The sequence below is a fragment of the Mastomys coucha genome, unplaced genomic scaffold (assembly GCF_008632895.1).
Source record: "Mastomys coucha isolate ucsf_1 unplaced genomic scaffold, UCSF_Mcou_1 pScaffold13, whole genome shotgun sequence".
Lineage (NCBI taxonomy): Eukaryota > Metazoa > Chordata > Mammalia > Rodentia > Muridae > Mastomys > Mastomys coucha.
Window position 1 is genome coordinate 67,465,249 of NW_022196895.1, and position 12,355 is coordinate 67,477,603.

The following is a 12,355-nucleotide window of genomic DNA, read 5'->3' on the forward strand; positions in this document are numbered from 1 at the left end:
GGCTGTCCTGGAACTCACTCTGTAGACCAGGCTGGCCTCGAACTCAGAATCCACCTGCCTCTGCCTCCTAAGTGCTGGAATTAAAGGTGTGCGCCACCACTGCCCGGCTTTAGGTAAGAACTTTAAAGTTGAAAGAAAGCATTTATTAGATTTTGTTCAATCATAATGATTGATTTCAAATGAAAAAAATTGATCAATGAATCCAGATCATAGGTGAAAATTAAAAGACAGAAAGAGAGAGGGAGAGGGAGAGGGAGAGACAGAGACAGAGAATTTAAAGCCAGTAACAAACTCATAGATTATATTCAAGAGTGAAGAGATTCCATAAGAATGAGTCCTGGGGCAATTTAATATTGAAAAACAAGGGAGCTAGGGAGTGAGAAGTAAAAGCAAGCATGCAATGCTCACCACAACATCAGAGCACAAGGCAGGATGTGACATGAGGAAAATGAAGTCAAGTGATAAGACAGAGGAGGTAATCAAACGGGTTAACATTGGCTGATGAACTGGGGGTGAGCAAAGCCATAATTACGATCCAGTTAAGCAGCATACAAGTCAATGATGATACAAAGACCCGCTGCAATAAAACATAAGGATCAAGATCATGACTAGAAAACAGTGCAGGACACTGGAGTGAAGTTAAGCAATTGCATAAACTGTTATGGAATGAAACAGGAGCAATGTGTAAAAGATGGAGATGAGAAGGAAAACACAGTTCAGCAGAAAATACAACTGCATGTTTATATATGGATAGATATGATCACCCTGAATAGGAAAATTGATATATGACAGGATATCACACACTTTTAATGTAAGAATGGATAAGGCATAACATATAAGCTTAGGTTTGGTCTAAGTTGAACTTATAGGTCATTCCAGGCAATTCTTTGATTACTACAGCGTACTGGCAGGATATCGTATTCCACGACTCCTGGAACTCCAAGTGGACCCTTAGCTCTTTCCTGGAGTACCTCTCAGTTGTTAGTCCTAGGCTAGTTGTTAATCTCTACTCCTTTCTGCCACCCACCTGAATTGCTGATCTTAATTTAATCCTAACAGAAACCTTGAAAGACAATTGTTTTTTCTTCTTCTTTGAAAGGACAGAAATGTCAGTCATTGTTTTCTTCAGTTCATATGATTGTTGGTGAGTAATCACAGTGCTTCTTAATTTTTACTTCTCCTAATATCCAGAAAAAAACTATTTCTGTATCAGTGTAAAATTCAAAGAAAAAAATAGTCATTTGCAGTCTAGCCTTTTGTCAGGGATGTTGTAAATGCAATTATGAAAGTTATCTCATTTTGACAAAGCAAACATATTCATATAGTCTGAAAGAAGAACTGGATAAAGATATCATATGTTCTTCCAGGTCCTCCTGACATTCTCCCAACCGTCGATTCCTCACTTGAACATTAAAAGTGTTTCAGGAAAGAAGCTTAAGTTTACTGATGGTACCTACCTGTTGTCACCCTCTCTGGAGAAAAAGACTGTGAAGGTTTGAATGGTCCCCTTTGCTTCTGCAGGCGGGCGCCAGCTCAAACGGACAAAGCGACTAGAAACCAAGACAGGGACCACATCTCTGGGAGCAGAAGGGAGGATGCTGGAGCTTGGGATGGCTAAGAAAGAACAAGAGGAGAACATCAGAAGTGCTGGCACCACCAGGCATGACTCAGAGCTGAACTATAATATACATGGCCAAGAGTATCAAACAAGTCCTAATGAAGGCTCACAAAGGAGTTAATATCTGAAATGGAATTAAGAATAAATTTGAATTTCTTTGATTTTTAAGAAGTGACTTCTCAATAATGTATATGATTGTATTGTATGATGTTTAGATTTTTTTTTATCCCTGACTCCATCAAGAAAGGTAAAACAATGCCAATATAGGTAAGTAGCAAGTAGCAGGAAATGACATTGGGTAATGCAATTTTTAATGCTGAAAAGTCATTGTATGTATGTTTGATGTGTATATATAGGCAAGCATATACTATTGCACATAAATCAGAAAAAAACTGCATATAGCATCTTTTCATCTACCTCTATGACGTTTCAGTAATGTTAAATTTTAATATATACGTAAGTTCTAGATAGGCCTTGATTTTGAAGCATGGACTCAACACAATATTATAAATGTATTATATTTCTTATGAGATCAAATAATGAGATATTTTGAACAAAAGATCACAGGCAATACTAAAGGAGAAGAAAGTATGCAATTAATTATATTTCTCTGAATCCTTTCATGAATGAGGTAGGGATAGATTAAGTATATGAATAAGTGAGTGAAAGCAAAATAAATTTATGTGTCCAAATTTGAAGAAAAACTTACAATTCAGAATATAAAAGAGATATTTACATACAAAATTATATTAGTTACAATTTGATCAAAGTGCATCTATTATATTATTCAAGGGTTTGAAGCTGAGCAAGGGAAGGACCATAGTCTCATAATGAACTAACAAATGCATTTGACTATTATGTTTATTATTTTCATTACTTTAGAAGATTCAATTAAATGTCATCATAAATAAGGAAGTCACCTGATATCAGGCAAATAAACATTCCTCTGTCAAAGAAAAGTTATAATTCTTTTAATTATGGGTTTCATTGAAAGGTGATTAACAAGAGAAAAGACACAGAATAACAGTTGTATACAAACAGACATGGACCAATAAGATTCTCATTTAAATATTAATTCTATAAGGCTCCAGCACTCCAAAGCATAAGCAAGGACTTCTGTGTGGGCATAAATGGTACAGAAAGACGAGCAGTAATGGTAAAATCTATTTCATCCATAATATACTATACTGTTTTTGATACACTTTTGATAACTATTTACATAATCTTAAGGACCAAAAATAATGAAAAGAAACAAATTGAAAACTGATGATGAATATGAGACCACCTGATAAAAATTCCCCACATCTCCAGGCTTAGATTATAGTCACTCTAGTAATATATCACTGTATATTCAACTTTATTGGATCCAACAGAGATATGTGATCATAACATGTTTTTCTCTCTGAATCTGCCTTAGGAGGATTTGATTTTAAAATATAGTGAATGGAAGAGCCCAGTAGTTTATAATAACACATTCTATGTTGTAAAGTATGAAAGAGCACGTTTGAAATGTCACAGTAAACAAATGTAAAGTGATAGACATGCAGTTAGCATGGACTCATCATGCTGTACCGAGCGCTACATTATGTACGTCTTGGGTTTACCATTGCTGTGATGAAGCACCAAAAGCAAGAGAGGAAGGAAAGGATTTGTTTGATTTATATTTCTACATCATTATTCATTGTCAAAGGAAGTCAGGGCAGGAACTCAAATAGCAAAGGTGCCTGGAGAGGAGAGCTGGTGCAAAGGTCATGGAGGGTGCTGCTTACTGGATTATTCTGGACTTGCTCAGCATGCTTTCTTTTAGAACCCCTGAAGGACTACCAGCCCAGAGATGGCATCTTCCAAAATAAGAAAGGCCTTGCCCCATCAAATTTTAAATAAGAAAATGCTTTGCAGGCCTATCTAGACCACCATGATTTTTATGGAGAAATTTTCTTTTTTCTTTTTCTTTAATTTTATTTAATCTTATTTTTCTTACACTCTAGATTTCATCCCCCTCCTGGTTCACCCTCTGACTGTTCCCCATCCCATACCTTCTCCCCACTCCCCTGTCTCCATGAGGATGTCCCCATTCCCACCTCACCCGACCAAACCACCCCACTCCCTGGGGCCTCCAGTCTCTGGAGGTTTAGGTACATCTTCTCTGAAAGAACCCAGACCCAGCAGTCCTCTGCTGTATGTGTATATCAGCTAGTATATGCTGCCTGGTTGGTGGTCCAGTGCCTGAGTGACCTCAGGGGTCTGGACTAATTGAGACTGCTGATATTCCTACAGGCTCGCCGTCCTCCTCAGCTCCTTCCAGTGCCTCAGGAGCTGAGAAATTTCCTTAATTGAGATTCCTTTTTAGATGACTTTATGCTTGTTTCATGTTGACACAAAACCATCCAACACAGTGCATTACCAAAATATCACAGAGTACTTCATATGTATACATAGCAAGGGTTCAATTAAATATCATACTATTAATGTGTAGTTTTCAACTGAATAGGAACTAGCTAAAGACAGAAGTACTAACAATGAGGGATCTGCTAGTAGAGACAAAAATGTTCTTTAAGACATAAAAATATACAATTGTACTTTACTGTAGAGAATCCCTTAATTTATTGGAGAAATTAGTAACTGCTGCTTATACAAAGTGCTCTGCAACATTTACAGTTGAAAAATGGATTTACATATATTTGAGTCACTTATAAATTCCAACATCATTCTTTTCCTAATTATGGTCTGTTGGTAAATGCATAATTCATTTTTGATGGATATGTTTATTTCTATTGTTCAGCTTCCTGAATCAAGAAAATGTTTCATCTTGGCAGATGATTTCTAGCCTCAAACTACAAACAATACAAATATCTCTACACCATTCTTTTTTAATGGAATAAAAAATAGTCTGTTCTGGAGTAGTTTTGAGTGACCATGTCCAGGAAATACAGATTTAAGTTTAACCAAAATTTCATGTTTCAATGTGAAAGCAGTTCCATAAACTCTTATAGTTTTACAGATAAAAAGAAAGTGATAAATCAAGATGAGTTTAAAATGCACTGGCAAGAACATCAGAGATGTGCATATTGCAAATTTGGAGAAGCTATTCTGTAGACCCAAGATGTTAGCCAATGATATTCTTAGCTCTTGGAATATTGGAAACTAGAAGCCTGCTAAGTTAATAGATTTCAAAATGTGGCTATCATTACTCACAGGATGTTAGTTCAGTCACAGAACTGGGCAAGGAATGGCTGTTGCAGATGGTGAGAACTAGCCTGAGATAAGGTAACTCTTTGACCTGCACCATTCCAAGTTCTTCATGGTACTGAAAGTCTAATCAGCCAGCCAGTCTCAACAGACAACTTCTTTTCTGGAGTTCTCATGCACAATTCTCACTGTTGGGTAACATCACACTCTGTAGGTGTGGGTACTGTATATTACTTATTAACTATTACAAGGTACCTGATGGCTTCGATGGCTTATCCCTGGGAACTGATGTCTATGAGGTGGAATAATGGGAAGACAATGTTCTTCAGAAGAGAAATGGCTATTAAAGGGCATTAAGAAAGAAGCTCTTGGTAGAGTGATTCCTTCAAAAGTCCTATTCCTAACGATTTGAATACAAGCAAGATAGTTCATTGAATGTAAATAACTATAAATATGAGGAAAATAGTCAATGTTAAAATATTTAAAATTTAGTGATTTTTTTATATGTTTATTTCATCTGTTATCACTTCATTAAGCTGAACTGTGCTCTGGATTACTTATGTTTTTAGGTCTTTAAATATTTATAACATGTAAATATTGTGTCATGCACAGAGAGGACAGATCGAGACCATAATGGCTAATATGTCCACTCTCTCTGAGCTGGCTTTTGCAGACTATTTTCCCTAGTTCTCTCCATTTTCTTTCACTTTATGTGGGGATCAGCTGAGCCTGTACATCTGCTGGGAACTAAACTGGTTATCTGTGAGATCCTTTTAAGTATGGAGAAGAAGGAGGTGCCTCACTTTCTGATGGTTTGAGAAACATTTTCTGGCTGAAATGCCTCCCTGTTACATAAAGATATAAAGATTTTGTAGAATGGCAGGAAGCTTTCAAGGTTTTTTCTGCCTCCACAGCTCTTTTGATTACTTTTGGTATATTAAAAAAAAAAAATTCCAGAGAATTAGAGTAGTTTGAATAAACAAAAAACTTGGCTATAAGTTAGTCAATCTGTAAGAACCAATTTGTGAGAGGAGGAACAAAACAATTGTCATCTGGTAGGCAGTGCCCTTCTCAAGAGCAGAGTGGAAGAAAGATTCACAAAATCTCCCTAATGTCAGCATAACAGACATTTTAAAGCATTTTAGAGAAGCCAAATTCTCTCCCTTTTCTCAGCTTGCGTCTCATTCTGGTTCCTTTCATCTACTTGTGTCTAATTTAGATAGATACCATCTAGCAAGCCAGAGTGTACCATCTAGGCCCAACTTCCGTATTTGCTGCACTTAGGACATTCCCATTGGACAAAGCCCCTGCAGGCACACGCTGTCGTGCTCCATGTTAAGCATTTATTCCTGCCATGTCCTTACTAATGAGATCCATCACAAGTGTCTCCTAGTGACTAGCCCTTCCTGTAATTTACCTTCCTCCAGCTCATGCTCTGTGCAGCATCCCAGGTAAGCTTATATAAATACACACTCGGGCAGATGACTCTACTGCTTGTTTGTCCTCAATATCTTTTTTTTTTTTTTTTTTTTTTTTTTTTTTTTATCCCAGGGCAAATTTCAAATTTCACAGTCTGCTTGCTCTTTCGGCTCATGCTCATGATTTGCCTTTGGTTAGGCTTCCTCTACCAAACTAAAAAGAATGTACACATTGTTGTGAAAGAAATCACCGGCACACCAGAGTGGAAAGAGGTTGCTAAGTATAATAGGGCAGAAAAGGAATGTTTAAGGAATGACTGACGTATGTAGGGCCTTAACTGTGAGAGGGGACTGCAGTGGAGTCACCTAATTGAATGGAGGCGTGGCAAAATACTAGGAAAGAGTAAAAGCTTTCTGATTGCACAGTGGTCAAAATTAAATCAAAGTCAAATGTGTGAGGACTCTGAGGTGTTTCTGGAATTAGGAGGAGACTGCAAGCAGGGAGTTGACTTCACCCTGTTATTATGAATGGAAAGCACACGCACTTTGTCCTGTGCATGGTCCCATGCTATGCAGGGTCCATGAAACCTACCAGAAGCACTTCAGCTCAGACTTGAGACTACTGGATAGTAAGAACAGCATGGTTTTCCTGACACACACACAGCTTTCTTCTCTTAGATCTATAAGAGTTTAATTGTTGGGAACAATGATAATATTCTCCTGCAGGGCATCACTCAACATCTAACTATCAGCATAGTATATTTTGAATTTTTTCTTTTAGGCTGGTATTGCTTTTAATTCCTGCTTGAATTTCTGACTTGAGTTCAATTTTTAAAGCTAAATTAATTTTGGCTTGAATTTAGGAGTTTCTACAGTTTCTGAAATGTCCTCAAACTTCAGCCACTTAGTCAGACTTACTTTCCATGGTAGAATTTTCAATGATCATAACTATAAAATCAAATCATAGATCATAAGGATTCTCTCTGTTCTAAAGAATCAGTTAACTAGCCAAGATTTAAGTGTTTAGATCAATATAAACAAGTATATCCAATTTGTTCCTATGGGGACTTGCTTCCATGTATATAATACATGATAACTTACATGTCTACCAAGATTTTTGTAATATGTTCTTTATAATTTACTATTAGTAACTTTGATTCATATGCCATATTTTTTTCAGGGTGATATAAAATTTCTAGTTTGGATAAAGGGGCATCAGTAGGAAAATGAAGCCTACATAAGCATACTGTCAGCTCCTTGCACATAGGATGCCAAGGCAGGGCTACAAGCATGCTGTCACTCTGGGCTGTGTAGTGAAGTTCTAATACCAAACGAAAACAATAAATGAATTAACAAGGTGATATTAATTGTAGAAAATACAATGGCCACCCTATGGGAGATTCTGTAACTTGCCACAGGATATGTCCAGGTCACAACTAGTCTTAAAGAAATAAATAGAGGGTATCACATCTTTCTCTTTACTGCCTTTATTTGAAGGAGATTCTGGCAAGCATTTATTTTTTTCCTGTTTAATGGACACATATGCTTCTGTGGACAGACACATGCCATTTGGGCAAGGCTTGCCTCTATACACAACAGACAATGCTCATCATCTGTACCCATATTTTCAACCTTTGAGCTGGGGTAGAGAGAAAGAGGTTGGCCATCAGATAGATCTGTTGTGCTGGTTGAGACAATAGGAACCACTGGTGTTTTTGATACTCACATTCATTTCTTTCTATTCCTGTTCAACCGCAGGCTATACACAGTCTAAGTCCAGCAGTCTTCACTCTTCTACAGTTCATAGCACCATCTTGCTTGCTGCTTTGCTGTTAAGTGTATTCTGCCCTCCCCCACTTTGGGGAAAAGCATCCCAAAGTGTTTGTAAAGCATGAAAGAAGCAGGGTTTTTTTTTTTTTAATAATAAGAAAAATGTCTAAAAGTAAATAATGAATTTAAAAGTAGGTTTGAGTCTGACATACAATCAAGACATATGTGTTAAAATAAATCCTAACAAAGCAAGCCTGTCCTAATGGAATGGATGAAAAGGATTCAATGACTTGGGACACTCTTGCTTACTGTCATAGGTTATTGCTGTTTGGTTTCAGACCCAAGGACAAGGGACTGAAGGGTATATTTTACATACCAAAGCAGACCTGGCCTCCAGGTTCTCTCAGTATTCCTCAGTGCCTACCTAGCATAAGCTCCCCCAAACCGGGAACTTTCCAGCCATTAGGTGGGCTGCCTTTCTCCTCAGAGCCCAGACTTTTGTGTATTCTCTCTCTCTCTCTCTCTCTCTCTCTCTCTCTGTCTCTCTCTCTTCCTCCCTCCCTCTTTGTCTCTTTCCTCTTCTTTTCTTTTCTCTCTTTGCTTTACTATTCCGCCCCCCCCCATGGTCCTCTTCTGGCCTCAGTCCTTGGGACTGCTTCCCAATAAACCTGCATTTAATATAATCTAATCTGGTCTGACTTGGCTCATTTTATCAGCAGAGAAATAACTTAGCATATACAAGCAGTGTATTTTCAAAATTCAATTTGGGAAAAATCCCTTTCCACTTAAAACCTACCCATAAAATGATTTCTTCTCAGAAAATCTGTCTGCGATCATAGACAGCACTTCTTCATTTATCAATTTTAGGAGCATGAGCTTCTTTGTAGATGCTTTCTGATAAGTCTTTTCAAATGCGATTAATAATAGGTTTAAAAATTTTTGTGAATGTTTTCAAGAAGCCTATGTGTAATAAATATATAATAGGTAATATATATTTTCTTGATAAAATATATAATTATTGATATATTATGTAATATATTGCATACTTTATATATTATATATATTATGTATATATATGATTTCTTGGGAAAAATATATATGCATTTCAAGAAACTATGAGTGTAGCTTCAAATCCTTTTCGTTCCAACACAACTCACTTCCCCATGACATCATCATCAAGTTAAGTTGAATTTTCACTCGTGCTGGGCATGCCAGTGAGGAATGCAGTTGGAGTGTGTGCACACAGGGAGAATGTTCTTTTCTCTCTTGGCTGGGCTTCTGGAGTTGCTTTTAATCAGCTGGTCCAGACTTAGATGGTACAGACAAAACTGAGAAGAACAGCAGATTCACCAATGTTTTCCCCTCTGTTTAAAGAGTTGTCATATGAAAGGATGGATAACTTAAAAACGAAAACAAAAACAAAAACAAAAAACAAAGAAATAGCTTCTTGCCTTATCTAGGGGAATTAATTTTGCCCATGCTAATCCCCCACACTCTCCTTTCTCAGTAACTTCTCTTCAAATAAGGTCTTAATAAGGAGCCAATCAGAACCATTTCACTGCTCCGAGAGGCCTAATCTCTTGTCTGGCCCTAATCTCTTTGGCCCATTACTGTTTCCATGGTTACAGCTTCTTTATCTGTTGTCATAGAGAAGAACTGAATTTGCCTTACTCTAACAACATCGTCTTTCTCTTTTAGGAACACTTAAAAAAAAAGATTAGCAAAATTCAAGTGGTTAAGATGATTTCTGAAGTTAATTAGAAATTTAAAAATAATGCTTTTAGTATAAAAAAAATATAAGATTTTTATGTTCAAAACATTAGTATGCTATGGAGTTAAATTTTATATAAAATCACAGTCTTTTGAGGTTCCAGATCTATTTTTCATTGACAAATTAAATACACAGTGTTTGGAGACATTTTATTTTGTTCTGAGCACATTAATAGCATGCTACTTTCAACTTGTTCAAGAGAAAGAAAAGATAAAATAAATTCCTAAAATCAAAGATATTTATATTATACTTCAAGCATTCAGATTAATTGCTCTGTGTCATTTTCATGTTATTAACTGTATGTGATAACTATATCTACCAGTCAACTATCTGTTTCATTAGCTATTGAGCTACATGATACATAAAATAATACATATGGGTATTTTTAGTGAAGTAAGAGGGAGATTCCATTATTGTAAGAAAAATTTTTTGAACATTTTATCTCCTTCTTTTTCTGTTGTCATCTTAACAATGGACCCTAGCCTGTTTTGTCTAATTGGGGAAATAGATAAAACTTAAATGTTCACAGTTCATAAAGAAGTTTCTAAATTTGTACACAGAAAAGTTTGTCTGTGTGATTTCAAAAATTGAAAAACATAATTTGCTTTCTAACCTGTTTCCAGAGTTCAAAGAACAGTGCCATTTTATATAGCCCATTAGGAATTTTGAAAAAAGAAAGAAAGAAATAGTGTGTTAAATAATGTTCCTTTTAAATAAGTGAGGTAAAAGCTAATGTGCTTCACAATATCTCATTAAATATTAATCGAGTAGCTGAGGAAATGGTTCAGTGGGTAAAGCAACTGCTGTGTAAGCATGGGGCAATGTCTGCATTCCCAGCACCCACTTATAAATCTGGGCAAGCCTATATTGTCCAGCCACTGGCAGAAGCATATGGCTCCTCAGAGCTTTTTGCTCAACTGAGTCGGCTAGTCAATTGCTGTGTTCTTTGTATAGTGAAGGGCCCAGCATGATAACCTAACCCATGTAGACAACATCTAAGGGCACATTGCAACAGTCAGCATTCTCATTTCCTTTGACATTTTTAAAACTTTTATTTTGAGAAGATTCACGCTCGTCTTTTCTTCTGCTTTATAAGGCACACATTAAATACTTGTGTGTTATAGATTTTAATACATTTTAATAAAATTACATAATTTTCTTCTTCTTTCCATCCCCTATAGACCTCTCTTAAATTCATGATTTGTTTTTCTATTAATTATTAGAAAGTTATATTTATCTATATATCTATTTATTTATCTATCTAATCTATCACCTGTCTATTTATTCCTAAATACATAAATTCAACCTATTTCATCTGTATTAAATAACTTTTTGCATGTTTTCAGGACTGACCATCTGGCATTAGATAACCAGTAGGGATGCTCTTAATTTCTCCCACTCTCAGCACTAGCTTCCTGTAATTTTTTTTTGGTACAGTATAAATCCTGCACCTAATGTTCAAGGAACATTGTAGAAGAGAAGGCAGAAAGATTGTAAAGAGCCACAGGATCAGAAAGTTTGGTTTGATATTGTCTTGTGAAAACTGCAGAAGCTATAAGCATGATGTCTCAAAAGATGACTGCCTAAACATGACCTCAACACAGACACCTCTAGATGTGCTAATGTAGAAAGGAAATAGACCAGGAGGTCTTCTCCAAATTTTGACAATAGTTATCTTATTTTGTATATTTGAGAAAATATTTTCAGATGTGGATTTTCATCAAAGGGCAATAAAATATTTTGGGGACATATATTATATAATTTTAAGACAATAAGAGGTTTGATTAATTTCTTACAAGTTATTTCTATTCCAAATTTTTAGATAGACATTTTGGTATGTAAGTACATTTTCTCACAATAGTATGCATTATTGCCATAAAAGTGTCTATAGTTTATGCTTATTAGCCCATTCGATATTCATTGAAGAATCCTATGTGAATACTACTATGCTAAAGAAGACTAAAGAAGAAAAGTTGCTAGATAATTCTGTGGATAGATATCATACATAAGAACCTATAAACTCCTTTTCACCTCTACATTATACTGTTCACTTCAGCCCTGCTTTCTGTTCTTTTAGACATTATCATCCTATAAACAATCTGTAGATACTCCAAATATCTGAGAGTTAGACTTGAGGTATTTACAAAGGCCTCATCTACAGATTTTGTCTTTCTGCTTACTCTCAGTGTAGAAGAATTTTAATCCAGTAACATGGTTGGTCTGGCAAGGTATCACATCCAAAGATCTGTGTCTATGTGGTCCAGCTGGAATGACACACGTTTAAGGTTTCCGACTAAACACAGACATGTGCTTAGTCTTTAACCTTCTTCTTTAATCTTTAATCTCAATAAACTCTTTAATCTCAACCAAAGAAAGTAAAAAGAGTTTGTAGTAGGAAGCAGCTGTGTTTGAAATTGATGTCTAATGAGGGGAAGATAAAGTGATGAATTAGAGAAATATTTGACAGAGTGATTCAAGGATATGATACTCCAACTTTCAGTAAACATACAGGAAAGAAAGGAAACTTAAGAGAACAGAGAGAGAGAGAGGGAGAGAGAGAGAGAGAGAGAGAGAGAGAGAGAGAGAGAG

General features: G+C 36.1%; 1 protein-coding gene across 2 annotated transcripts in view; it reads right to left on the bottom strand.

Moving 5' to 3' along the window:
• The window catches only part of Dcc (DCC netrin 1 receptor), a 1,081,061-nt gene that overhangs the window by 327,269 nt on the left and 741,437 nt on the right, over positions 1–12,355 (bottom strand). For both annotated transcript variants that reach the window (XM_031365997.1, XM_031365996.1), the window contains exon 8: positions 1,458–1,614. In XM_031365997.1, coding sequence (XP_031221857.1) covers positions 1,458–1,614 — 157 coding nt within the window. The remainder of the gene's footprint in view (positions 1–1,457; positions 1,615–12,355) is intronic.